The 27,500-nt window shown below is 41.9% G+C and overlaps 3 protein-coding genes across 7 annotated transcripts in view; 1 reads left to right on the top strand and 2 right to left on the bottom strand.

Annotated features, from left to right (window-relative positions):
- Positions 1-11,839: 11,839 nt before the first annotated feature.
- On the bottom strand, positions 11,840-13,658 carry LOC134067327 (uncharacterized). Of its 4 annotated transcripts, XM_062522572.1 has the most exons (4): positions 13,615-13,640; positions 13,409-13,467; positions 12,913-12,979; positions 11,840-12,797 (listed from the first exon to the last, which is right to left on the bottom strand). In XM_062522572.1, the coding sequence occupies exons 2-4, from the start codon at positions 13,458-13,460 to the stop codon at positions 12,293-12,295; spliced, it is 624 nt and encodes a 207-aa protein (XP_062378556.1). In that variant the 5' UTR covers positions 13,461-13,467; positions 13,615-13,640; the 3' UTR covers positions 11,840-12,292. The 4 variants fall into 4 exon arrangements, with proteins under 4 accessions (XP_062378556.1, XP_062378573.1, XP_062378547.1 ...); XM_062522589.1 differs by lacking the exon at positions 12,913-12,979 and having other exon boundaries at positions 13,615-13,658; XM_062522563.1 differs by lacking the exon at positions 13,615-13,640 and having other exon boundaries at positions 13,409-13,535.
- Positions 13,659-14,376: 718 nt separating this feature from the next.
- LOC134067319 (protein PFC0760c-like) lies at positions 14,377-17,766 on the bottom strand. Of its 2 annotated transcripts, XM_062522540.1 has the most exons (3): positions 17,666-17,701; positions 15,669-15,710; positions 14,377-15,569 (listed from the first exon to the last, which is right to left on the bottom strand). In XM_062522540.1, the coding sequence occupies exon 3, from the start codon at positions 15,543-15,545 to the stop codon at positions 14,649-14,651; it is 897 nt and encodes a 298-aa protein (XP_062378524.1). In that variant the 5' UTR covers positions 15,546-15,569; positions 15,669-15,710; positions 17,666-17,701; the 3' UTR covers positions 14,377-14,648. The 2 variants fall into 2 exon arrangements, with proteins under 2 accessions (XP_062378524.1, XP_062378534.1); XM_062522550.1 differs by lacking the exon at positions 15,669-15,710 and having other exon boundaries at positions 17,666-17,766.
- A 7,146-nt stretch (positions 17,767-24,912) lies between these two features.
- The window catches only part of carmil3 (capping protein regulator and myosin 1 linker 3), a 58,245-nt gene continuing 55,657 nt past the window's right edge, over positions 24,913-27,500 (top strand). Inside the window, exon 1 of the mRNA XM_062522389.1 lies at positions 24,913-25,048. Coding sequence (XP_062378373.1) covers positions 24,991-25,048 — 58 coding nt within the window. The 5' untranslated portion in view covers positions 24,913-24,990. The remainder of the gene's footprint in view (positions 25,049-27,500) is intronic.

Below are 27,500 nucleotides of genomic sequence, written 5' to 3'. Positions count from 1 at the left end.
AGGCCTAACCTGTGTGGTATGGAGAAGATACATTCTGAACACTGGTGGCACAGAATTCATAAATGACAGCCATGGAGTCAAACACAAGCCTCCCTTTTTTACATTCAACAAACAACAGATAAAGCATATTATGTGCACCGAATTATATTTTTGGGGAGGCTGTGGCCAGGTATTGTTTTTCAGCCGTAAATTATATGGGTACAAACCGACAACACTCCCAGTGCATTTCACAGATAATTCTGTTGTGTTTATTTGTGGCACCACTAGAGTAAACAAGCATCCTTTTTAGAGAACATTATCAGCCCCAGCAGAGTACAATTTGCACATTTCAAAGAGCACAGGTAAGGCTATGAAGGTACAGGGTGCCTGCAGCAATACATTGACTTTATAGTAGAAAACATGGTCCTGTTGTAGTGCATGATAGTTTGATATGCACACTTATTTAATGGGATATCTGAGAAAATAAACACTGGATGCATTTGTGCTTGCTGCCACCTAGGGGAGGATGTGCATTGCAGTATTACAGTTTTTCTTGATTGCTTTGACCTGCTGAAAGAAACTGGGATCCACTCTTGGTCTTCATGAAGACCTTCTTTGCACAGTAAACTCCTGTGGATATGTTCATGCGTTTTCATTGAGTTCACATATTTCTCACACCCTTTTGCAAAACAGTTAACACAGATGTCATTCAAAGATCCTATAAACTCTATTGGTTTCCCCATGCTAAACAAAAGGGAAAACTTTCTACAGGTGAGATTCCTTGCATACAGTACAGGGACTGGGGTTGCAAATTAGCCAACTGGCTAGAAACCTTTTATGTAACACATCTGCAGACATTGTTATGGCATTGACTGTGATAGCTATGTATGTAATAATGTGCGCTGCATTGTCCCTGACAAATAAACTAATAAATAAATGTAAAAAAAATAATAAGTCTGAATCTCGGATGCACCTGTGTGAAACTCCTTTGCACAATTCTTCAATCAGCAGTCATTCATTATCCATAACAGATGACATGTCTGTTCTGTGTTGCAGGGCGAAATCTACAGTAATCGGGCTGGTTTGACCCAGTCTAGAGTTGCTGTCTTTGGCTAGAGTGCTTTTGTTCAGATGGGTGTTAACTGTTTTGAAAACATGATGGCAGAGACACAAGCATCAAAGCGATCGAGAGAAACTGTAGTACTTAACTGTGCTTGTTTTTCTGTTGCTATTGGCTTGTGTAATCATCAAGGGTTTTAAAACGTCATGTTGAAGCCAGTTCAAGTACCCATGCTGAATGTTTTGTTGGTAATGAAGCTCCAGCTGGCAACAATTATGAGATATGACTCTATCATGTGACCATTTGAATCGAACCATTTCAATGTGAGCCAAGTTCAAGTTCAGGTTTAAGTTTTATTGACATTTCATTTCAACAACACAATTAATATGTTTACAATATATCATGATTCATCACAACACCACACAGCACACAATAGGCCTACAACACAGCACAACATAACACATGATAAAAAAAAAAAAAAATCACCCAACATACAGTAACAACGTCTCCACCAGTCATTTTACTGTAACAGGGCCTCTCAAAATGGTTACCCCTCAGCCAGTGGTCTGAAAACGAAACCCCAAGGTCAGTGACCCACAATCACGGAGCTGGCCGGAGCTGATGAGGCCAGAGGGAGTGAGGAGGAGGAGGGTACATCTGATACCATCCTCACGCGAGCTGACAGGCTGACCATGGAAGGATCTGGAAACAGTAATCCTAGTCCATAGAGAATATACCTCACAGAAGGAGCGCTCTTATCAGTGCTGAGAATCAGAGACACGGTGTTAGACATGCACATGTAGGAGAAACACATGAAACGTTACTCATGTCTGCAGAGTGTACATGTAAGCTATGCCGTGAAGGCTTTACTTGTTAGTCCTGCTACCTTTGGCCCTTTTTCCACCAAACGTGTCTGCAGCAAAACCCATCTGTCTGTTTTTACATTTCGGCTGATAAGGAGCCTGATGAAATTTCTATCAAACTGGGACCATGTCAGCCAGTAGAAAATGGCAAACATCACTGCTAAGCTGCCTGTTTACGTCGGCTGGATGTGTGTGCAAATCAATGGCTTGAATTTTATGGGAAACCTTGTTCCAAGGGGGCACATTTGCAGAGGGAAATGAGTCAATATATCTATAAATCAGATCAGACTGCAGCCTAAAGCTGCGCGTTATCATTTCATGCTCTTGAAAATGTCTCCTCCGCCCAAGCAAGGTGGTCTCAAGGCTTACAGTTGTGTGATCCATACACAACATGGTAAGCTGTGTAAAACCCACCAAACCCACGGGTTTGCAACACACCAACTCGCACTGCATAACAAACGTGAATTTCCAGACACTAAAGGCATCTCTAATAATGGGCATATTTACGGTTCAGGACTTGTATTCTGTACCAAATAATGCATTCACTCATGTGGCTTATCTAACTGAGCATAGCATTTGAGTCAAATGTTGAAGCAGCACCAACTGTAAATGGCTGTGCGGTTAATTATGAGTTTAGACTCATAATTCTCAAGCTCCAAAGCTGAGGTCACACCCTGTCATGGCATTTTAAGCTCAGAGTGCATTTGATTACTGCCCTCTATCAAAAAAAGAGCATATTTCTTTTTAATGTTACAGGGCCAGGTGTAAAGAGGCAGTATTAAAGAGGTCCTTAGTTGGCTAAATTACAGGGTGGTGATGCAGCATGTCCACCAAGCCACAAAGACAGAGTCCATCAGACCTCTTAATACCCCTCCTCTCCATTCTACATCTAAAAATAAATAACTCTCAGCTGAAATAATACCTTTAGTAAGCATGTGGTGGCTAGAAACTGACATTGGTCTGTCTTCTGCTGGTATCATTCAGTGACTGAATGCTGCACACTGCATAGACTTGGTAAATGTACTGCAGTGAAGAAACATTTTAATTATTTGTTATAATGTAATTAATACACATCTCAGTAAATCTCATCAACTAGTTAACATTGTAAATAGTTTCCGTAATAATCAATAATACCTGATACATACTTATACCATGAACAATAAAACAGATGCATTATGTATGTTAATGCAGAATGTGTGGCTGTTTATATAAAGTATATACAAAACTTTAGCAATACTAGGCTGTGGCCTTTTCTGAAAGGGCATGCTTGAGGCTTCCACTCTGCCTATCCCTCCACTGGCCAAAGAACTCTGAAGCTTGTTGGTGTGTATAGGCAGCAAAAACATGAGTCAAAATGTAGATAAATGCTATAAAGATGAGGTTGGAATACTTCAGAATCAGAATGAATAACTCACACTCTTTCTCTCTCTCTCTCTCTCTGTTTGTGTATGTGTGTGCGAGAGAAAGAGAATCTGTTCAGTATGTGAAATAATGTATAATGGAGTTTAACATGTTCCATGGCATTCGCAAACACGTCCTTTGAACTTTACATCACATTAATCATGAAGGCCAGAGTGATATTACTTACTACATGTTGCCGTCTCCTTGGGTGGATCTCTTGTGTGAACCCCCTAGGCAAAGTCAAAGACATGTCTTTAAAATCATAAAAAGTAAAAAAAGAAAACCCTCTGTGTTAAAAATGTATCACTATTATTCTTCTTTGAACTTTCACAATTACTGCTTTGTTCCAGAAGACAGGCTCATATTTCTTGCTTCAAAGTTAAGTAAAAGTTCCTTGACAGGCAGTATGACCTTGAGATAGCTGCAACTACAAGTGACACTTTGCTCTACGTCTTGCAGGCGATGTGAGTATGTGTGTGTGTGTGTGTGTGTGTATGGGGGGGGGGGGGGGGGGGGGGGGTGGGCGGGGATATTTTGGGCTCAGTCCAAGTTTGCAGTGCTAGATCTCTGAGACAGCTTGAGAGCACCAGCCTCATCTCTTCACAGTTCTGTTCGGTGTGTGTGTGTGTGTGTGTGTGTGTGTGTGTGTGTGTGTGTGTGTGTGTGTGTGTGTGTGTGGTGTCGCATCTGTCTACCGCTGATTCAGAGCTCTGGACTGTTAGTGGGGCATCTTTGGAGGCTTGAGGGTTTTCTGAAATCTCTGCTTCTTTGAGGTCTTCATTTCCGACTGTTTTTTTTTTTTTGTAATGTATTTTAGAGTAGCCTCTGGTGTGGTCTGAGTCAGACAGCACAGTTTCCAGGCTCTCCTGAAGGCTGCATGGGCACTCTGGGTTGAATCAGCAGTTTTTCTGGGAGGACGAATTGTGATTAAATATGGAGTACCATTTTCCACCAGTTTTGATGATTAGCCAGCCAGAGCCCGAGCCAAAGCACTGAGTGAGTAGACTGGGTAGATGGAGAGGTCTCTATGTTCCCCACAGTTTTCTCTCTCTCTTTTATGTTGACATCATGGGGCTGCTGAGTCATGATCAAAACGCCCTCTATCTACTGAAAGAACCATTCATGCAATTACTTGTGGCGTGCATGCAACAGCATCATGCAAATTAAGGCTTTCAAAAATCGTTTCGCCTGAGAGGGTCAACCATGTGGCATTTCAAAAGACCAGAACTAATGAAAAGATTCCGTACTTCCTTTAAAAACAACGAGAAATAGTCTGAGTGCAGCAGCTTCATTTTCTTCCCCAGCTATCTCTCCATGCTCAGAGAGACATTCCCTTTTTTTATGACAGATCTAACACAAGGATCTACCTTTAGTTCCACAAAGCCCTAGTTGATGTTTTTATGATCAGACTTCACCTCAGTGGCTTTGGATGTGTCTCTCTCTCACGAGGCATGGCGGAGTTCTTTAAGTTCTTCCCTTCCCCAAAATAAACCTCCGTGCATGTATGTCAATAAATCCATCTGGTATGCTGGCAGAAAGAGAGAGAGAGAAAGATAAATATTTTCCCTGTGCATGAACACTATGGGTTTTATTTCTAATATAGTTTCTAATGTAGTCATATCTAGTACAGTAGCTACCTAAAAGGCGTGGTGACACATATCTGTCTTTCACATACCACCATATCACACCATATCAAAGTGAATTCAAAGACCATGGCGAGATGATAACAAAGATGATTGCCTGATGAAAGCATATACTCATCAGTGGCAAATTGCTGCAAATTAGTGCTAATGTGTCAGCTCTTCAGAGATAGCGCATCACACCAGCTAACATCTCACTAAAGAGGCTTGGTTACCTTAGTCATGTTATAGGGGCCCTATTACATTAGCATTCCCAGAGCCTTGCCCTGTATTGTGCTGAGAGTAAACAGTTCCATCTCCTTGAGTCTACACTGCAGCGTTATGCTGGGGACTCGAGGGACACCTCAAATGCTCTCCTGTCCTTTTGCGCTGTCTGCGGAACCGCAGTCATCAAAGGCCTGGAAAAATAACGAAGTGTTTTCCAGTCAATGAAAATGGAGTCTATTTAGACCAAGCCCAGTGAGAATTACACCAAAGTTCGATGTGTGTGTTGAAGAACTTGATGATAAAAAAAAAAAAAAACACATAGCTTGAAAGCATGTGACTGCATAATCATGGACATGAACGGATTTTTTAAGAGAAATCGTGTAAGAGAGTGCCAGCACTCCCTCCATCCCTCTAAGCGCTGAACAAACTTCCATCTCCACGGCGCCAGAATCCTTCTCATTATCACCAAGCTCCTCTCGGTCCCCATCAGCGCAGCCCCCTCTTTGCGGTAATTCTTGAGGATCTCTGGTGGAGATGGATCTATCTCAAAGGCCTGGCCCCCTCACTCCCACATCATTAGCTTCAGCTCTTTCTTTCGTGATTTGCACAAGGGACAATATCTTCTGCCTCAGACCAGGGCTCCTGCCTCTGCTTGAGCGTGTGGCTTTCCAGCACCAAATGCACACAGTGATCAAAGACAAAAGATGCCTCACAATAAATGGATCAGCCGCTATGTCTATCTGCAGGGAAGATGTCTCTCCGTTGAATATACTGTACTGTATATGTGTGCATATAGAGGTAAATGTTGCATAAGTCATGAAACACAATGATTTTGATGTTAAATAGTTAACAAATCATCAACAAATATTCATAAAGAGACTTTACATATTATTTATTTTGGCAGTAAATAATAAGAAATAATAGATGAATATAATAAATGCAGTCTTTGTTAGGGGGGGGCATACATTATTGTCATATTATTCATTCTTTAGTCTGTTCATGCTATTGAGCCCTTTCATCTTTTGGATTATGATGTGGACCAAGGAGGTTCTGTCACAAGCTGTACCGCTCTCTCTGTGAGTATACCCAGGGCCAATATCTGTCTTGGTTGGCCTTTGTAGAGGTGCACCACGATGTGGCCCACCTGAAGCAACAGCAAGTAGTCAAGCCTTTCGACAAGAGAAAAATATTATGCAACAAATATTACAGTATACAAAAGAGAATTCATCATTACATGACATAAAATGAGAAAGTGAACAATTCAGTGTAAAAAATTCTTAGGGTATAAGAAAAGCAGTGATTGAAAGTCTTTTACATTTTACATAGAATAGAATAGAATAGAATATATACTTTTTTGATCCTGTGAGGGAAATTCAGTTCTCTGCATTTAACCCAATTTAACCGAATTAGTGAACACACAACACACAGTGAACACACAGTGAGGTGAATCACACAACCCAGAGCAGTGAGCTGCCTGCCCAACCAGCGGCGCTCGGGGAGCAGTGAGGGGTTAGGTGCCTTGCTCAAGGGCACTTCAGCCGTGGTGGACTGGTCGGGGATCGAACCGGCAACCCTCCGGTTACAAGCCCGATGCGCTAACCAGTACACCACGGCTGCCCACATTGACATATTTATATTGTAATTGTTTGATAATTACATTGCTCTTCGATAGTTGTATTTTACACCATTCATTTGCTTCTCTACTACTGACGATACGAAGGAAAGTATACTGTAGGCCTAGGGATGACAAGGCTAATTGAGGGCATGCCCCCTCATGCACCTGTGGGTGCTCAGTTTAATCTTAGAGGGCACCAGGCTACTGCCTTTGTCTCCCATGGACTCTGACAAAGACACAGAAGTGTTGAAACGTTAGTCTATTGCTGTGCACCACAATAAAATATAATTAAAGATGCTCTAAGCAATGTTGCGTTAGAGAGTTAGCTCACCCCTCCTTCTGCCTCCCTCCCTCACAGGGAACTGAAACTCTCCTACATGCGCATCTCGTCTGTGAATGCACGAGTCCATTTTGGATTCGCATGTACTGGCATAACTTCCTGTTTATAAATTACACATTGGCAAATATGGCTTTTTTCTATAGTCATTGTCTTCAGGGCCTTGTCTAACGGTAATGTAGACCAGCTTTTGTTGTCTGCCACTGCCTCCAGGAAACGGGAAAATAATTAAAAATGTTCTTAGCCTTAATCAAGCAACTGGTGTTACTGAACCGACTAGATAACTTTAGCTATGTTCAAATATCAATAGCCTGCTATATCAAAACTGACAGGCCAGTAATTTGTCATTTTCAGTCATAAGGCCTATTCGGACGGGATTAGTTTTATGGGGTGACATCAGGTAAAGTAATAATTACCAGGTAATGTAGTCCCGTCCGGACGCGCCATGTCAGTAAACATAACGGAGTATGTCGGTGACATTTACAGACACTTTTACCTTCCGTAAAACGGTCCGGAGAAATTACCTTAGGTAATATTAATCCCGTGCGAACGCGACTCTCTGTAAAGATGTCTGTAATATTTCGTCACATCCTGATTTGAAAACAATTCCACCATGGTCTGAATGAAAACATAACATGCTGTGCAGCTCCTAATAGGACGTTAGCTAGTTTGCCTAATAGCTTGATATTGTTAGCCATTTCAAACTACTTATGGCATAACATAAAGCTAACGTTTGCTAGTTTAACCAACTTGTGTAGTCCTTCAAATCTGAAAATGCTGCACGTACCTGACGCAAAGTATCACGTGCACGGCGACGAAGATGTGACGGCAGAACGTAAACGTAGTTACTCCTCCCATGTCAGGTACAATGACAGAGATATCTAGTCCTGTCCGAATTGGACATTTATATTACAGAGGTCATATGATAAACCTGCATTACTCTACGTCCCCCCATAAAACTAATCCCGTCCGAATAGGCCTTATAGCCTACTGTGTAGAGTGTAAACAGGAAGTTGATTGCCCGGTAGGAAGCGAATCCAAAATGGAGTCATGCATAGAGCCTATACACTAATCCAGCGCGAACTTTATGGGCGCTGCCATCTTGAATATCGCCATTACTGCGTGCCTGCGAGTGTGACGAGTGACACTTGTCTGTGCTTTTCAATGAAAGCATCCTGTCAGAGAATGTCTAACGAGAGGACTGCTAATGAATGAAAATGTCAGGTGAAAGGGAACATTGGATCAATGATGTCAGACTGTACCAAAACTTACCAATGAAGGTAATTTATTAACACCATAAGGTATTAAGACGTGTATTAATGACAGCTAACTTCTGCAACAGCCGCCTATGGAACCAACGAGCTAATTTCTTAGCAGCCAGGCACGCAGTAATGGCGGTTTTGTGTTACTTCCGTGTTTCGCTGGATTAGTGTATAGCCCTATTCGCACGGGATTAGTATTACCTGTGGACCTTTGGTGATTTGTGATAATTGCGGAGAATGCCTGAGATCTTAGTCCCGTGCGAATGTGCCATGTCTGTAATTTGTAAAGTAAAAATTCCGCCGCAAATTACCTACTATATTTCGCCAAACACAGACGTCCGGTGATAATACTAATCCCGTGCGAATCTGCATCTCAGTGATTGCTACTGCAATTGCATATCTTTTCTACTTTCTGTGTTGTTTTCGGACGTTAGCATACGACATATCCGGGTGTAATGTCAGTGAAAATAGAGTAATTTACAGACTTTGCTTATCCCGTGCGAATGCGCTGCAAGTAACACAGAGGTGGGGCGATAATTTGAAAATGACCAGAGGTCCACAGGTAATACTAATCCCGTGCGAATAGGGCTTATGGCTGGAAAAGATTGTTATGTTTCATGCTCCAGACTGCACCAAGCTGTTTTTGTTGCCGTTTTTGAAGCCTGGGCTGTCTATAAAGGCCGCATTTTTTTTTTTTTACAGTGTATTCAGGGGACAGGCAGCTAGTGGATTGAAAGATGTTTTCTGTATGTGACAAATTATGTTTTAGCTTATAAACCGTGTGACATTGCTGAAAGCACGTTAAACGCCATCTCAGTGTGCTCTGTGTGCTCCCTCTCTGTCTTTCACATTGTCAGGCAAGTGCAGAGACAGATATCCTACATTTTCCTTACACTATCATCTTATCAGTTCATCTTTGTAGATTCTCTCATTTCCCCCCTCACATTTATCTAAAACTGCACCAATCTTCTTGTCAGATTTTATGAGCTAGTGGTGGAGCTGGTGCTCTTGTTTGCTTATCAGCGGTGGCAATATTGATGCGGTGGTGACATGCTCTCTCTGCATGTATTTGAAAACATCCCTTCACTTCTGATAAAAACACTGTCAAAACTGTGAAAGCACGTCGGAAGAATTTTTAACAACCAGTTGCAGTTACAGTTGGGATTCAAGCACACATTTAAATGAATCTTTTTTTTAGTAAATCAATCCCAAAACATATGATTAGTCTACAACTCATGCCAACCGTCAAACATTAACGTCAGCCCATTATTTATACATGTCGGTCTCTACATAGGCCAACTTCAGGACATAAATATGAATTCAGATAATGAACAATGAATTACAATTTCACATGAACACAGGAGAGGTGTTGAACTCCTATTGCTACATATGGGGGTAGGGGGTTTCAGTGGCCAATCAACAACCAAGCCTACTGTATTTACCATCACCAACCAAACAACCTGTATGGGAAAACATATCACCAACAGAACAGTTTTCAGAAGCATTTCACTGGGGTTATCAAGCAGGCCCCTTCCTTCATGTTGAATTAGGCCCACAGCACCTCCAGAAGGCTCAACAGTGCTGTCTGGCATCCCAGACCCACTCCCTCCACACTCCACTACTACAATCCTTCACTCAATCTTTGCTGGTAAGTATGAGAGACCATTCCCCAAATGAGACTTGTCAGCAATTCACACATGCTCTGACTTTTCTTGCCAAGATGGTTAAGCTTTGATAATCAGAAGAATGTCCAGAGAGAGTTAACTAAATCACAAATCTGTCTATATGTACAGTATATTACAGACAGCTTTTACACTCAATAGCATGCTGATGTTTAATTACTATTAAACAGAACTGGACAAGGCTCCTAAATGTCATCACCCTCATGCAGCTGTTCATATAGCAACTGTTGCTTGGTCATAGTTATTACATTCTGCACATTATATCGCAGGACAAGCTTGTTGTTTGCGTGCCATACTGCAATTTATGTATGTTGATTTCTTTTTATATAACCTCGCTTTATACAGTACATCTGTATATTGCTTGTCAGGGATATTAGGAACCAAAATCCACTATAACCTTTACGTGTGAACTTACACCTTCTCTAAACTTTTGAATGCACAGTTGTCCAACAGTTCAATGCTTCAGTACTGAAACACTACATTTTCACCCGAAAGCCAGGTATCCCTAACCTTTTGTGAGTAGTGGATGTGTATTGTTTATGTATTGTCAATGTCTGTTTACTGTGTGCTGTATGAGTGATACCAATGGACAGAGGCACATTCCTTGTATGTGTGTGTGAACGTACTGTACTTGCCGAATAAAAGCTGATACTGACATTGCAATGCACATGTCACCCCAGGTATCTTTGGATTGTTCCTGCCGCATCAACACTTGGATCTAGCCACCTGCTGTCTCAGTCTTGATACATGCATTGAGTGCCAGTGATGTGAGGTTCGAGCTACATGTGGAGATTCCTATGAGTGATACTGGTTGCTACTTTCACAATCTTTCACTCAGGAAGTCCATATTTTGCTATTTACACATTCCTCTTTTGTTGTTTGATGCTGTTTTCAGTGAGACACTGAAATTAAAGATTTGTATGCACGTTGTTTGTGGGCTGTGTCTACAAACAAAACAAGTAAAGGCAGGAAACAACAAGGAACATGTTTGTGTAAATCTCCTGTTTATCTCGCTGCCTTATGCGGCTTTGTGAGCGACTCACTGCCAGTGATGCTCATGCTTCTTCCTCTGCCAGCATCAAATTGGCTTGCTTCTCTGTCACAATCACACGGTCGTACATCACTTCTAGATTGAATTTCCATAAGGAAATTATCATAAGGAAAATGTGTGAAACTCACAAAATAGAAAAGCATAGTACACCTGGCCCACTCTTATGACAAAGGAGGTTGTATGAAATTGCATGTTGTAAGACAAACGGAATTTAATTTTTAATTTTTTTCTAAAATGTGTCTACAGACTACTTTATATCTTGGACAGAATCAAGAGTTTGAAAATAATAAAGACTTGGTTTTACTGTTGCTAGCACTGCATTAACTGCTAACCTTGTCCTAACTTGTGAAAAGCTACACGGAAATGTAACTGAAGGCTGTGGCAAGCCCCTCATTTAAGAGTTCTCCACAGGAACTACTGGAATCACATTTACTAGCAGCCTCGAGCTGGAGCGCTAGTCATTCAAACACACTTATTCACAGTCCCCTCCATCTCTGGAAAGAGACGCTCAAAATGACAGCATATGTTTCCACTGCACACAGCCCGTTCATTTTCAATTTTCCTCTCAGTGAACTGGAGCTATACCGCCTCGGGCTATAGGAAAGGTCAACGCCTGATTCAAAATGTGACACGAAATTTCATTTCAGTGTGTTTGCATTGTAGAATTGGCTGCTTGGACAGTTATGTAATCTACTGAGGATTTACAAAGAAACAACTAAAACTATACTTCAAATATGTTTAATAACAAACATGATAATTACATAGAATGTCTATTACTGTATCATAACAATATAGTTCTCTTCATCTTTTTATGATCATGTCCAAACACTGATCAGCATAGTTTACTGTTAAATTCGTGCAACAGTTACAAACGACACAAGGGTACACTGAATTAATGTATTCACTGCAATATATTCAAATTAAGCCAAAACCACTGCATTCAACCTAGAAATCGGAGTAGTAACTGTGGGGTTTCAGGAACATGAACAAACACAAACAAACAAACACCCCACACAACCATAATGGCCTGAATTAATCAGGCCCCAAGGAAATGGCTATTTTTACGCTGCGCTGTGTGCAAACTCTCAAGAACAGCAAGACATTAAAAAAAGACAAGGAAAAGAAAATCAATAGAGACACAAAAGATGATGTAGAAACTGGACTGGTTCGTGCTCTCAGCATAATCTGTCAGCACTCACAGAGGAGACTCACTGGGGGGTTCCACAAAGCAATTGTTGTGGTCGGCCGTTATGATATTAAGTACAGTGATCTGCTTGGGATCCCACACGCAATGTTCTTCCAGCCGTTCATCCGTCAGGGAGTTGGCCGGGATCCAGGCAGCGTCGTACCCCTCCCGATTCCAGGTCTTCCGCAGAGGATGTTCCATCGACTTGATTTCCAGAACCTTGCCCATGCTCACTCGGAGCTTCAGGACGGCGAGCCTCTGGCTCCGCTTGGCCGTTCCAGGATAGTGTGTGGCCTTCTCGAAGCTGCGGCTGACGTAGACGCCCCGGCCAAGAGAGCCGTCCGAGGAGGGGATGAAGCCGTAGCGCTGGATGCGGCGGGCCGCCTTCAGAGTGGTGCCATGGTACATCACGCAGTGGTCCTCCTGGGCTTTGTTGCTTTCTGAGGCATCTTGAGGACCACTGACCTCTAAGGCCTTGTCCATGGTTGTCCCTGCAGGTGTTCCCGAACAGAGGCTGCAATAGTAGTTTAGAGATGACAAATGTGGGTTTCCCCCTGACATTACAGCATATCTTAAATAATCTTTTGATTATTTTATGTATGCAGATTTGAGATTTTTATGAAAGCAACCTTCTCATGAGACCCATCCTGAAAAACCTTAATTTCCACTGCTTCATGGTGGGCAAATGTAATGCATCTAGATAGATAGATAGATAGATATTTATTGATCCCCTAGGGAGACATTCAAGGTGCCATAACATAATGTAGCTAGCCTATTCTATTTTGAGAAACTATACTTGAAAAGCTTGATGCAGTTTACATCTAGGGTAGGCCTACAAAGCATGATAAACACAGAGACTTTGCAAGAATTCATTGGCAAAGCCTGACGTTTTTCTGGAAGTATTCTATTGCCTTCATTTTGGGTAGGCTAATATCAAACTGTTGAACAGACAGGCAGGCCTAGCTACCTTAACATGATTATAAGTTATTGCCGCCACGTTAATACACTGCTAATATCTCGTCACAGCGATAGTGTGTCACAATAATATTACTTAATCTAACCACTTATTTCCATCCGTAGCCAATTTTCTCACTATGAAAGAAAGAACTAGGAAACAAATGTTACCTGTTAGCAATGGCGACAGCTTGGTCAAGAGAGGACATTTTGACATCAACATGTGATTTCTGGCGGTGGGATAAGGTTTGTTAACAGATAATATAGAAAAGACAGTTGTAGATCACGTCGCGATGTAAAATGATGAATAATAATAAAACAAATGTATACAGGTTAGTTTAATTTAGCTTGAGCATGCGCGGGCCCACATTATCTACCAGCGCGAGCCGTAGCCTACCACGCAGACTCCACTTCTCCTGGACCTTGGTTGACGAAGAATGCCATTCATAATCGGAACATCCAGACCATCCAGGCTAAACACCACACATTACCACTAGTAGAGGTCCTATGTACGATTTGTATGCGCTTCTTTTAGCGGAGAATATCTCAACTGTTATATGACCCCATTGAACAACGTGAGATAGGCTATGCCAAATCTCTATCCAGGACGAAAGTCCTGAAAATGACCACAACAGGTGACACTATCACACTACAGGTGAATGGGACTTTTTTCCTTTATAGATATCCTCATAAACTTCTACCATGTTCATATTAAGAGAAATACTTTTTGTATTACATTTTGTCTAATATATATAGGCTATATATTAGTGTGTGTGTGTGTGTGTGTGTGTGGGGGGGGTGTCCTGTGTTATGCCGAATTGAATTATAAATAGGCCTACAATACAAATACATTTCTTTTTTAAAAGAAAGAAAACAAGCATTTGATTAATACAGATCATTTATATCCAGCCTTCCTATTATCATTGGAACGTTAACTTTAGGTGAAAAACACAGACCGACAGGTTTATTCCCTGTGTTGCAAGGTCAAACTTTCAACTTTTCATCAACAGTCCAAATGATGATGAAGAGAACTCATTCAGTTATAGGATTTTTACATCTATTTCGTCTTACTAGGCCTACCTAACACTGGTTGAACTCAAAGGCATATTCAGTGTTAAATAAATCAATGGTAACTTACATTTTGTTTTCCATTTGTTTATTTATCCAAATAACAATCAACTGAATAACATGACATTCAACCAGAACCAGACTATTTGAGTTGACTCAGACTCAGTAATGAATGCAAACATTCTTTTTTATCGAGATATTAAGAGGAATTCAATAATTAACCCATTCCTCTTCATATTTTGACCTATTACTTGTGAGACAGAAATACTGCTTTGAGACCATAGACATGACATAACCTGTTGTGATCCTATGGAATAAACAAAATGTAAATGGGATTGACACATCAGTAATAATCATTATCACTAGATTCTCCACTGTATTCCCTTTCACCACAGCTGGACCCCTTGTCGTCATCATCGTCATCATCATCATCACTGTGGGGTGAGGATCTGTCATAGGCATGATCTGGAGATGCGTTGTCTGCATTTCCATATTTATAGTAGACTGTGCACTCATAACCAGATGCACCACCTTCAGTAGCACTATCCTCTTCATCTTCAGATTCATCACTGCTGTTGTCTGTCACATCATCATCATCATCACCTTCTTCTTGATGGTCTTCATCATAATCATCATCCCCCTCTTCATCATCATCATCATCATAGTTAACCCCATCATCATCTTCCTCATCATCACTTTCTTCTTTATGGTCTTCATCATAATCCTCATTATCCCTCTCTTCGTCATCATCATCATCATCATCATCGCTATCCCCATCATCCTCATCTGTTGATTCCTCATCATTACTCTCTCGGTTGTTGCTTTGAATGGAGAGTACTCTGATTCTTTTGGGGTCCCAAACACAGTTCTCCTGACGCCCACTTTTCACCATGCCACAGTTGGGCGGGACCCAGGCCGTGTCGTATCCTGCCTGGTGCCAGCTCTTCTGCAAGTGGTGGCCTTGCCTGTCAATCATTTTCACTCTGCCCACACGAACGCTCAGTTTGAGCACAGCTCGTTTATGGCCTTTGGCTCCCCTAGGGTAGCAGGCTGCCTTGGCAAAACTACGGCTGACATAGACGCCAGGGCCAAGCATGCCATCCTCAGACTGAATAAAGCCTGTGCGCTCTATCTTTCGCGCTGCCTTCATAGTGGTTCCGTGGTACATGATGTACGTTGTCTCCCCCTTGTGGTCTGGACCCTTTTGAAGATTTTTACGAAATGTAGATTTTCTACTCATCTTGGCCTTGCTCTTCTGTTATTCCTGAAGAGGAGACATTTATACACCCCAAATTCAAATTTGCTTTATTGCAATATATAAATTACAACTTTATTGCCAAGTAATAAATACATACATACATACATTGAATTAAGAAATAGACACTTTCCAAGATCAGCGATAGGTCTGAGGATAGGCACGGGAAGAAAAGAAGAGTATCAATAACAGTTTTTACACAGTTTAAGAAAGCGAGTAATGCATTCTAAGATCAGAAATTGGTCACTGATATACACATTACACTGTTTTGTCAAAGACAGAAACAGCAAATGATAGGCTACGTAACTGGGCTGCCAGGCTGTGTGGTTTTTTTTTTTTTATACGTTTTGCTTCTATTGTTATTCCACTGAAGCTACAAATAGGTTAGGTGATCTCAATTTGACAGAATTCCTTTTTTTACTCAGTCACAAAACAAACCACAAAAATCTAAATCAAAACTACAACTTACATTTGTTGAAAAAAGTGTGATGGAAAATAAAACTACCTTTTGATTTCTTTACCTTCCTACAATTGAAACTTGAAACGTGAATCGTGAAACAGAATAACTGTAAATGTGTTTAAAACATCATGATCAAACGCAAACACCGCCGTGGCCATATCACATGACATTTGACTGCAGCGTCTAGATTTGAATTGAACTGAGCAGGGCATAGTAGCCTAATAGCTTCAACCTGTCAACATCAAGAGAAGATAAGTTTGATCGTTGTGGATTTATATCTAATAGACCCAATAGTAGGCTATAAAGTGAAGAACTGACATTATTTACCTTCGCCAAGGAGGTATATGTTTTCATCGGGGACCGGCGTTTGTCTGTTTGTTTGTCTGTCTGTCTGTCTGTCTGTCTGTTTGTTAGCAAGATAACTCAATTTCGATGAAATTTTCAGCGAATGTCAGGCATGACCCAGGGAAGAAATGATAAAATTTTGGATTCCGGAGCCGTTTATGTGTTTCGCTTAGTGGTGTAATGGCATGGTATGGCCACATGGTGGCAATCTGAATAGTTTAGGTTCAAATGTATGACAACCTACAGTCGGAAGAACAATACAGGCGGAGGTCTGCGCTCTGAGTGCTTTTCTAGTTGTCATCTGTAACTTTCCCCGATTTATAGCCAAACTGCCATATTAGCTGGCGTTGAAGTTGGTTGAGTTCTTACACCAACGAAACTGTCTAGTTTTACCATGATAGCAGAAGTAGGCCTACTAATTGAATAAAGCTGCATGTCATTGGACTGAAACTGTAAAGGCTGAAAGAGTTTTGAGTTTGCCTGTTGTTCACAACCTGCAGCTTACTTTGCTAAAGTAGATTAATGTGGGTTAGCAAGTGATCGCTCCTGTCTGTCTTCTTAGATCCTGTCTTCTACAAGGATCTAATGATGCAAATATGGTCCGGATATGAGGCAGAAAAGGCTAACCTATTTCTCCGGAACATTTACAAAATCCAAGCGGTCTGATCCAAGATTGAAAGGAGCTGAGAAGGGCGCACCACCGCTAAATATATCAGCCTAGGCTACTGTAACGTTGGCTAACGTGGCCTACCTAGCGATGCTTTTCTATGCAAATGTTTATAATCTCCAGTAGGCTATAGCCTGCATCAGCTATCTACTGCTGATGTCTCGGTCATTGCATGGGGCAGCTGTCTGCACTGTCTGAAAACTCTGTGTAGCGTATTAATAATACTAATAATAATGGCGGGAATAAACTTGGCTGTGAGGAGTTGGCTGAAAGGTCAGCCTGTTTATCCAATCTTGCATCTCTCCTGCACGACTTAATTCCTCTGTCTCCTCTTCTTCCTTTCCCATTTTTGGACAGTTGGTAACTATAGGGCTCTTTGCTGTTGTTAAAACAGCTGTGTATCACACAACATAGGCATACCGTCATATTAAATTGTGAGCAAATCATAGAAAAAATACTGGCTCTGTCACCCTTGTCAGCCGCATGAAATAGGCCCATGCATTGGCTATGTCAACAATATGGCCGCTGCGAACATTACGTAGATAGAATGAGCCCAATAGCCTACAAAACAGACCTGTTGAGCTTTTACAAGTGAAAAAGCATTCTCGGAAAACATCTGAAAGCAAATCTCACCTCTCAAGCACCTTCACAAGTGACTCTGCAATCTCGATACTGCTGCTATTGTTTCACTTTCGTTTCAGCAGAAGAGAAGAGTGTTGATGTCAGCCAAGCAGGATGTGACTCACTGGTGTTTGGTGTGGTGCCCTGAAGTTATTGAAGTCAGATTGGAAGTAGGAACAGTAGGAATGAAGCACCCAGTAATTTCTCAGTGACTTTCATTTCTCCTCTGTTGTTGAATCAAAATCACAAAAGTTTGCCATTTCCACTTAACCTGACAGCTTTTTTATGCCAGGGCCATTTGATGGGTCTGGTAGCTATGACCATGTATGCTAGATCCAGCCCAAGATTATACTGTAGGCTACTAGCCTGGGTGTTCCCATCCTGCCTTGCGCGGTGATTTCTTTCTGGAAACTAACACCCACATTTTCGCCTGATGTTGGTGGCCAATCACAGAACAGGGGAGAGAGCAAGAGTTCAAGTTGGCTGCGCAGCACAAAAACTGCGCAGCACAAGATGCACGTGGTTAAAAATCTGTCCACGATGGTCTAGATGGGCGTGTTTTCGACTCGGCAGTCGGTATCACATGGCCTCAACTTATCGCGGGAGCAAGGCGTGGGCAAGTGGCTGCTCCGCAAAAGAGCAGCCGCTCTGGAGGTACTGCGGAGCGCAGCAGAGCCTAGACCCAGCCTTCATGACGTCAGGTCTTTGCCCTAATTGGCTTTTACATCCCTGACGTGTGTGCAGGTGTTTAGATGTAGAAGAAGTGTGTGGCATCTGTTGGTACGATCAAGGCCTACCGTACCAGTACCAATATACCAAAATGAATGACAAACACCTCGAAAGAATGCACAATTCATCACAAGGGTCTGTTCATTTTGTGCAGTGCTGCCTCTGTCAGGATACATGGTTACTTGTTATCTATTGCCATCAAATGGTAGGATACTGCCACTACATCATGCATTACTCCCAGATGCACTAATAATTCTTATATTGACACCTGTGCAAGTGTGAACCAGTAGTCATTCCTTGCCAAACTCACAAGGTGTTAGTCTGAGATATGCAATCTGTCAAAATGCCAATGCCCACATTTAAAACCTGTGAAAGGCTCAAATTGGAGCCAGAGTCTACTGTATGCAGTCAGTAGATTCTGGAGTGTGTTAAACAAAATATCTGTCATGTCAGGGCTAAACAATGAAAGTGCCTTCATGCCAGTCGATTTCTTATTCTGAAACCTAAAATGGAAAAATGGGGCTTCTTTTAACTTGTGCTTGTAACATATTAAAAATGGGAGAAGAACCATTTGATTGTCACTAAGTACACAGATTCCAGGACCCTGCTCCATATAGTATGTTCTGGTTCTTTTCAAAATAACAATACTTTACATATTGTTCTTTTTACATTGTAATGGAGCATTAAAGTAAATCTTCTGCTCTTTGTCCCCATCCCTTGGTTGTTGACTTTTAAGTTCCCAGCTGTAGCCAGCAGGTTCCTTTTTAATCACATCATGGTTCTATCCACCGCGTAACGGTTTCGCTCACATGTCAGTATGACAGAAAATTACTTTTGGATTTACTGTTGAACAAAATAGCCAATGTTACAGTTTCTAGCCAGTTCAGTAACATCAGTTGCTTGGTTTAATATGTTAACGTTAGCCTATATTCCCTCCATAGTTGTTATTGTCAATGTGGGCAACATTTTGAATCTTTTTCCCATTTGAGGAAGTGGTACATGATAATTTCTCAAGTCGGTCTACATCGTTTACGAGGTAGGTCTTGAAAAGAGCCATATCTGTCTATGTATTAGTGTAACCAGGAAGTTGCCTTTATTCCTTTATTATGGCAACGATTTACAGTACAGTAAAATTAGTTAAGCATTTTGCTTTCAGAGTGACCTCTGACCCTCTTTCACAGCTTAATCCCATAATGCTCTCTGTCAGCTGGGACAGCAGCATCCTTAACCTTTAATTTCTGAAGACACCCTTTTTTTCAAGATCTAAGAAGAGACGTTTCCTTTCTCGCCCCGACACCCAGATGCTAGCTCTGAGGGCCAATCCTCATCCATCTTGTCATGAGGCTTGGCTTGGCTTGGCTATAACTCTGTCATGATATATGTAAATAGATGCTGCTAATACTGACCACTCAGTCGTAAGTCAGTAGACCACCTGAGTTGCCAGCTCATCAGGGTAAGACCTCAGAGGATTTGTTTGGATAATCTGGACATGAACCCAAATTAATTTAGAGCAGAGTATCGTACATTGACTTGGGGGTTTACCATTACTTACCATATACAGTACCTTACCAGTTCTGGATCATAGACTTTTTCTTTTTAGAGTGTTCTGAAATATGGTGGCAGCTGTTTTTCATAAAATAATAGATTCTGGAAGAACGTCGGGACACTAAATGGAGCTCGGAGTTCCTGAGAACTTTCCATATTAGTGACATGGATCATTCAGAAAAGAAAGATACATTAACACTTATTATCCACACGGTAGATAATGAGACAGTGGTCAGCAAGGCGGACAAGGACGGCAGATGCTGGCTATTGAATTGATAGATTACCATTTTAGCTGATTTACTGAAGCTAAGCAGGTGTGGGCCTGGTTAGTACTTGGATGGGAAAACTCCCTGGAAAACTAGGTTGCTGCTGGTGGTGTTGGTGGGTGGCCAGTAGATGGCACTCTTCCCTTTGGCCAAAAACAAAGATTGATCCCAATAACCCAGCACAGTGGCAGGGACACTGTACTGTAGGAGATGCCGTCCTTAGAATGAGACATTCAGCCGAGGTCCTGACTCACTGTGGCCATTAAAGATCCCGTGGCACAAAGAGTATCCGGTTCCCCGGTGTCCTGTCCCCCAATAATCCCTCTGTGTAATTGGCTCATTCAACCCCTCACACTCCACCTCAAGCTGGTGTGTGGTGAGTGTTCTGGCACATAATGCTACAACACATTGGTGGTGGTTAGTGAGATTTGCTACAGTACATACAGTGCAAACGGAAGGTATTCAGTTTTCCACATTTTGGTATGCTTCAGACTCATCTTAAAATGGATTAAAACATTTTTTTACCTCATCAATCAATACTCCAACACTCAACAATACAAAAAAGCAGGTGTTTGGAGTGTTTTGTGAATTTATAAAAAAGTGCAGTTTTCAGACCCTTTGTTATGACACTTGCAATTGAGCTCTTGTGCATCCTTCTTCTATCAATGGTCCTTGAGATATGCTTCTACAACTTGAGTAGAGTCCACCTGTGCCTAAATTAACTCACTGGCAATGATAAGCTGTGTGGTTTATAGATCACAATGGTTCAACAGATCACAATGGTCCACATAGAGAGAGCAATTTTGGCATTGCGGAAAAACTCTAATCACAACTCTGTTTACAGAAAGAGTTTACAATGAAGGAAGTTTGGCAAGGCAGCCGCTGGCCTGGGCCCTAAATGTCATTGTTTTCAGAGGGATTTTGAAATGATCCCTTACAAATACGCCCACGTTTCCTACTGAGAGGGAAGACGGGGGCTACAGGAGAGGACAAAGCGGTGCAATAAACTGGGCCTAAATGATGAATTGAAGCAGTTCTGTTTGAAATTCCTTTAACCTTGTTAGAATCTACTGAAAGGAGCGCACCAGTTTTTTGGGAGGGAAATTAGCTTATTCTCTGTCTGCCCCATAGTTAGATAAGATGAGACATAACCTTCTCTTCTCTATGCATACAATGGCCCAGGCTGACACTGCTAGCCTAGCATAATTCATTGGAAGTGGTTTGCACCAGTAAGCCTGTAGCTCCCTATTAGCAGCGTGTTGGTATAACCCACTTGTAGCACTGTGAAAAATTATGGTGGCAAAAGAATTTGGGAGTTTCATCATCTATAACATATATTATTATTAGAGAATGATATTCAGAGAATTCAGAGACACGACTGGGACAGGGCTGAAAAACAATATTGGATGGTAATGGTCTTTGGGACCTCAGGTGGCATTGCTTTGAAAACAGACTCAATTCTGTAATGAAAGTCATTCAGCTCAGGAAAACTTCCAGTTACCATTATCTATGAATAGTTTGACGCTCCATACACAAATGACTGTTGTCAATGACTAGTCTGTCATCTCTCACTTTAGCTTCTAAGGAAAGCATGACTCAAAGTTGCTCTGCACTGTTGTACCTGCAGACATTTCAAAGATCAAAGTAAAGTAATTTTATTCCCCATGCCCATGAAATTAGGATTGAATTAAAGTGTTTACAGAAAAGACATTTAAAAATGGTGTTGGCCCACTTATCATAACAAGGTGTCATGGCCTGCATTACATTGCAGTTGCAGAAAGTAGCCTACCAGTCTCAAACATTATCAAAACTGTTGTGCTGCTTTGTGCTGTGTACACCAGAACCAGCTATATTTAAAGAGCAAAGAAATTAAAATATGTGGTGCAAAAGCATTATTTTATAATAACATACAAGCTTGTGGTCCCCGCATATCAGAAACTATTATATAGGCCTATATGTTTAGTGTTTAAGTAGTAGTATTTAAAGGAATGCGCCAACATTTTGGGAAATTAGCTTATTCATAGCTCATCGAGGTGGGCAGAACCAACTTGCCTTTAGCTTCCAAATGTGACAGAATAACTCCAACATGCTCCCCCTTACATGTTGTGACTTGTATAGTTAGGCTACAAATACCAATGTGAAAGTGATTGACACAGCGATTTTCTGAGGTTACATACTATGTTCTCATGATGATTTGCACACAGCACCTGATACTGTAAGTGTTACAGTGTAACCTCACCCCATAACTCCACCCACTTCACATTTCTGAAAAAGGCTTTCAAAATGGGCAGGATGTTCTGAAATGTGGAAGGTAGTGCAGCACTGCTGCAGCCAATCAACCATGGTGATTTCGTGTTAATCTGGGAATGAGTGCTGGCTTATCACAGGTAGGCTAATCAGGGCAGCAGGGGTTGGGGCGTTTCATTCCTAATTTGTAACGACCCGGTGACGTAGTCTCTGTAGAAAAGTGCAAGACTACGTCAGCATTCCAATAGCATTTTGGACCAAAATGCCATGGCATGTTTCAACCTGTAGAGGGCGCGGAGAGCTATATCTCCAATACAGAATCAAACAAAATGTTACTTTTCTCGGGAAACACCATTTTTGTCAATATTAACCCTGGTAATAGTGTAGGTCACCACTTATGAGTAATTTCAATCAATCAACAGCTCAAAAAACATATTTTAGGGTGCAGTTACACTTTAATTCTGCAAATCCCAAGTAGCAGTGCTTTGGCTAAATGAGAATGTATATGTAGAATGTAAGCATGTACAGTATAAGAAAAAGCGCTGTGTTTCATTTAACATTGACATTTGTACACCCTGTAATAACACCTATCATCACAACTTGTAAATAGGACAATAAGTTCTTTTGTCACTTCTGGGAGCAATGCTAAACTAGGCTAACAGTGGGTGCGTCGGACTGAGTTTCTGCACACACCGAGACGAGAAGGGTATGTGCAAAATCTTATTTAACTCAATAAATGCAGAATAAGCTTATTTTCCCAAATGTTGGCATGTTCCTTTAATACAATGCTTATTGGTTCAGGGAAAGTGATACCCCTTTCAGGTTTCTTAATAGGAATGGAGGAATTATGGAGGAATCTCCATAATTGCCAATAAAACATGTTCTAATCATCATATTTCTGCATCAGGAAACATTTGTCATGTGTTCTAATAGGACAAGGTGAAAGGCACACTGCCCTTGTGTGTTTTCCTTCTGTTTCCACATGAGGGCAGCATATTATTAAAACTATGAGCAGACAGCAAGATGAAATGCAGTCCATCCCTTTGACTTTGCACACTGTGGAATGGTCTGCCACACTTGAACATGTTGGCAAGCATTTTCTGGCTGTCCATCTCCATGTCTCCCATGTGATCTGAGTCTTTGATGTTAACTGAGCAGTCACCTAATGCTCTCCCTTTCCCTCTCATTCCATCCCATTGAACTCCCCTTCCCTCCCCTATGCCCCTTTTCGCTTGGCATACGCCAAGGGGCTCACTTTTTTAATTCTAATGACATGTTTGTCCAACATAGACACAAAGGTCTGTTCTCCCAACAACACCGGCACACAAACATTTGTGTTACCCCCCTGCCCCTGCCCCACACACTCACACACACAATCAAAGTATCCCAGGGGGCCCTTGGGGCCACAAGAGCACAACGGCAAGCTGCGCATGCCCATGGACACGGCAACCCCCCCCCCCCCCAACACACACGCACACACTCATGCACACACACACACACACACACACACACACACACTCATGCACACACACACACACACACACACACTCATGCACACACACACACACACACACACACACACACACACACACACACACACACACACACACACACACACGCCTCTTTCACATGCACACAGCTAAAGGGTTATGGTTGAGTGGCAGTCTGAGCACTGGGTACAAGCTGAGCAGACACCTTGAAGTTGACTACTTCAGTGTGAGATAGTATGGTGGGAGCAGAAAAGACATTAAAATAAAAATCTCTGCATGCTAGTCACAGGTTTACTCCTGAGGTAATATTAGGCTCTTACCTACTGCCACACTGGGACAAAGGAACAGCAGGCATGTCTGATTTCTGCAAAGCTATCCCTATAGCTCATACAGTACACACTTAATTGAATCCCATGATGCGCTCATCAACTCCAGTCATTTGACAAATGCGGGCTAATTACTTTGCGCTCCGCCGTGATAACACTATACGATTAAGAATTTGATCTGATTTTACTCCATTCTAAACTGTCATTTTCAAAAGCCTAATGAAATCCCGATTTTTGTTCATAGCAACAAATAGTTTGCACAGCATGAATAGTCAACCATTGGAGCATGTCGAAATAATTGTTTACCCTGTGGGTACAACGTTTTGATAGAAAATAAAACGCGATGGTTCAGATTCCATAATATGATAAGCCTAACAAAATGTTATTCTCTCACGGGGATGGTAGTAAGTGGCTGCGTGCAGCAATTGATATTAATAACGCCTCCATTAAAAACGTTTATGTGTTGTTCCTTTTTTCAATTCTGTATAAGTTCGTTTTTACAGCCTCGCTGCATCACCGGTCTTCTGATATCTTCTTGCGTCTCAACTCTTCCCGTTCCCACTAGACTCAAACCTCTCCCCCCCTCCCACCTCTGTTATGATATGTTTATAGGCATCGAATTCGCCCGCTGCTCTGTTGGATTGCCTGAACGGGGGCATTAGCGTCTCTCCCTTGATTACCCGAAGCAAAGGGGGAGACTGGATTCAAAGACAGTTTGAAAGAGAGCGCACGCAATGGCATCGAAGGAGTTATCTGCCGCTGGATTCTTTACCGTCAGCAGAGAAATAACAGGTATGGGAATACTTGAATTACTTACAGCGCGGTAGGCTATTATCGGTACTGTGGACATCTGTTCAACTGGGCTACCGCAAAACTGGGCTACGGCAAAACTGGATTAGATTATCGTTACTTGACTCGGGCATGTTGCACGCGTCGCAAAATCCTGTTTCTCTTTATAACAGTAGGATTGATTGAATTCTTTATATATAAGTCTCACAGACTTTTCCCCAATCCGATTGATGTTCATTTAATGATAAAGGTTGAGCGCGTTGAGCGGGTAGCCAAGTGAATTATCATTTCCCAAGGCCAAGTAATTCGCGCATATATACCTGTTATTCAATCCGGAAGAGTTTCCATGTTGTTTGCACTTAAAAATGATTAATACATATCGTTCATTTTTGTGTGAATGTGGAAACGTGCTTTGTGTGTTTGTGAGTGTTTGTGCGTGTGCGTGCATGCGTGTGACTGGTGTGTCCGCGTGCGTGCATGAGTGTGTGTGGGCGCCAGTGTATTTTCTGGCTTTGATGTGTTTCATGTTGCTGTGGGAGTTTTTGCGCACAGTTTCTGCGAGTAAAACGATAGCGAGTATACGAACGACAGCTTTGCCGTAACTGAGACACACTTTTGTCCCTGGGGTGGAGGACACCAGTTAGTTGGTGGATTTCTTGACAAGCACGCGCGTGTGACACATACTCACGCTCTGCGTTGTGACACATACGCCGGTATGGCTGGAACGCTTGTAGCCTACAGTATACTCGGGGCGTAATAATGCGCAACTCAACCCACACAACTATTAATGACAGCTCTAAGGACACCTCTCATTGTCAATTACTAAGACAAGCTAATTATCATCAATCATCGAGTATGAATCCTTATGGACTTTAAACCTGAACTGTTAGCAAAGATCTATCTATCTATCTATCTATCTATCTATCTGTCTATCTGTCCATCCATTCATCCATCCTGTCTACCCAACTGGACATTTGTGCATTCTTTTAAGGCTGAGCATGTGCTTTGGTATAGCTTGGCTGTCTTAGACCTGTCTCTCTGGGAAATCTCATGGGGTTTAAGTGATTGGGCTTTACACAGATTAAAGTTGATTACAGCCGCACCAACTCTCCGTTTGTCTTTCCCTGATCCCTCTCTCTCTCACTCTCTCTCTCTTCCCATCCCCCAGCTTTGCTTGGTTGGCTCCTTGGGATCAGACACTCTAGGGAATCTGGGGCCCTAGTTGTAGGGTCATGTCTGCTTGTGGTACGGTGACAGCTCAGTATATGGCCTGGGGGAGTGGAAGTAGCGTGCCTTCACTGCTAACAGCAGCCGAACAGCTTGTCTTGTGTCTCCTGTCATGATGTCTCGGAGACTTGTGAAAACAAACAAAAGCAGAGCAAACACACACACACACACACACACACACACACACACACACACACACACACACACACACACACACACACACACACACATAGACACCACAGGGCATAGACACACACACACACACACACACACACACACACACACACACATATAGACTCCACACGGCATAGACACACACACACACACACACACAAAAACACACAAATAAACAAGATCAGATATGATCTTAAAATAAACCTGCGACATGTATTCTGCTCTTTCTCTCAGATGAGAATGGTTCAGTTAGCCTTGCCCTTCAGCATAGTGAAAGCTCCTCCATATTTCTTGTTGTGCCTACTACCTCACAATACCATACGTATCACGGTACAGAGGCCGCGATGGCTATTGCCTACAACCTCACAATACAACATATCACGGTACAGAAGCCACACAATACCATACATATCACGGTAAAGAGGCCACAATGGCTATTGCCTACAACCTTACAATACCATACGTATCACGGTAAAGAGGCCATGATGGCTATCGCCTACAACCTCACAATGCCATATACGTCACGGTACAGAAGCCACGATAGGTGTTGCCTACGACCTACCATACATATCATGGTACAGAGGCCATAATATCGCAGCATGTTTGCATATGGCAATATCACAACTCACTGCTCATTTGCTTTGGACAAAGGGGTCTACCAAATAGCATAACCGTAACCATAACTGTAACCGTAACCGTAACCGTAAGTTGATTCTGAAATGTCCAAAACAGAATTCACATGAGCAGCTGTTCTTTAAATTCATACAGTACATAAAACAGTGAGGGCAAAGCCCTTTAGGATTGCACAACTTTAAAAACACTCACACCCCACAGAGATCTTATATGTGAGACTCAATTTTAATGAATAATTCTGTTTTAGATCTGACAGTTATCAACTTTAACTAAACTTTAACTTTCACTTAAAATTGACTTTTCTGTTGTCTCTTTTGCTTTTAGTATTTGGATACTGTTTTGTATTGATACTACAGCATCTGTATTGATACATACGTATGGATACAGGAATACAAAACAAGACATCACAAGACATCACAAT

The sequence above is a fragment of the Sardina pilchardus genome, chromosome 2 (assembly GCF_963854185.1).
Source record: "Sardina pilchardus chromosome 2, fSarPil1.1, whole genome shotgun sequence".
Classification (NCBI taxonomy): Eukaryota; Metazoa; Chordata; class Actinopteri; order Clupeiformes; family Clupeidae; genus Sardina; species Sardina pilchardus.
This window is presented reverse-complemented; position numbering and strand designations above follow the sequence as displayed.

Coding starts and splice junctions, on each gene's coding strand:
- LOC134067327 (XM_062522572.1), bottom strand. CDS start 13,460: ATGTTGATGTCAAAATGTCCTCTCTTGACCAAGCTGTCGCCATTGCTA. Junction 12,980..13,408: donor GCTGTCGCCATTGCTAACAG/GTAACATTTGTT, acceptor CTATCTATCTAG/ATGCATTACATTTGCCCACC. Junction 12,798..12,912: donor AGGATGGGTCTCATGAGAAG/GTTGCTTTCATA, acceptor CTACTATTGCAG/CCTCTGTTCGGGAACACCTG.
- LOC134067319 (XM_062522550.1), bottom strand. CDS start 15,545: ATGAGTAGAAAATCTACATTTCGTAAAAATCTTCAAAAGGGTCCAGAC.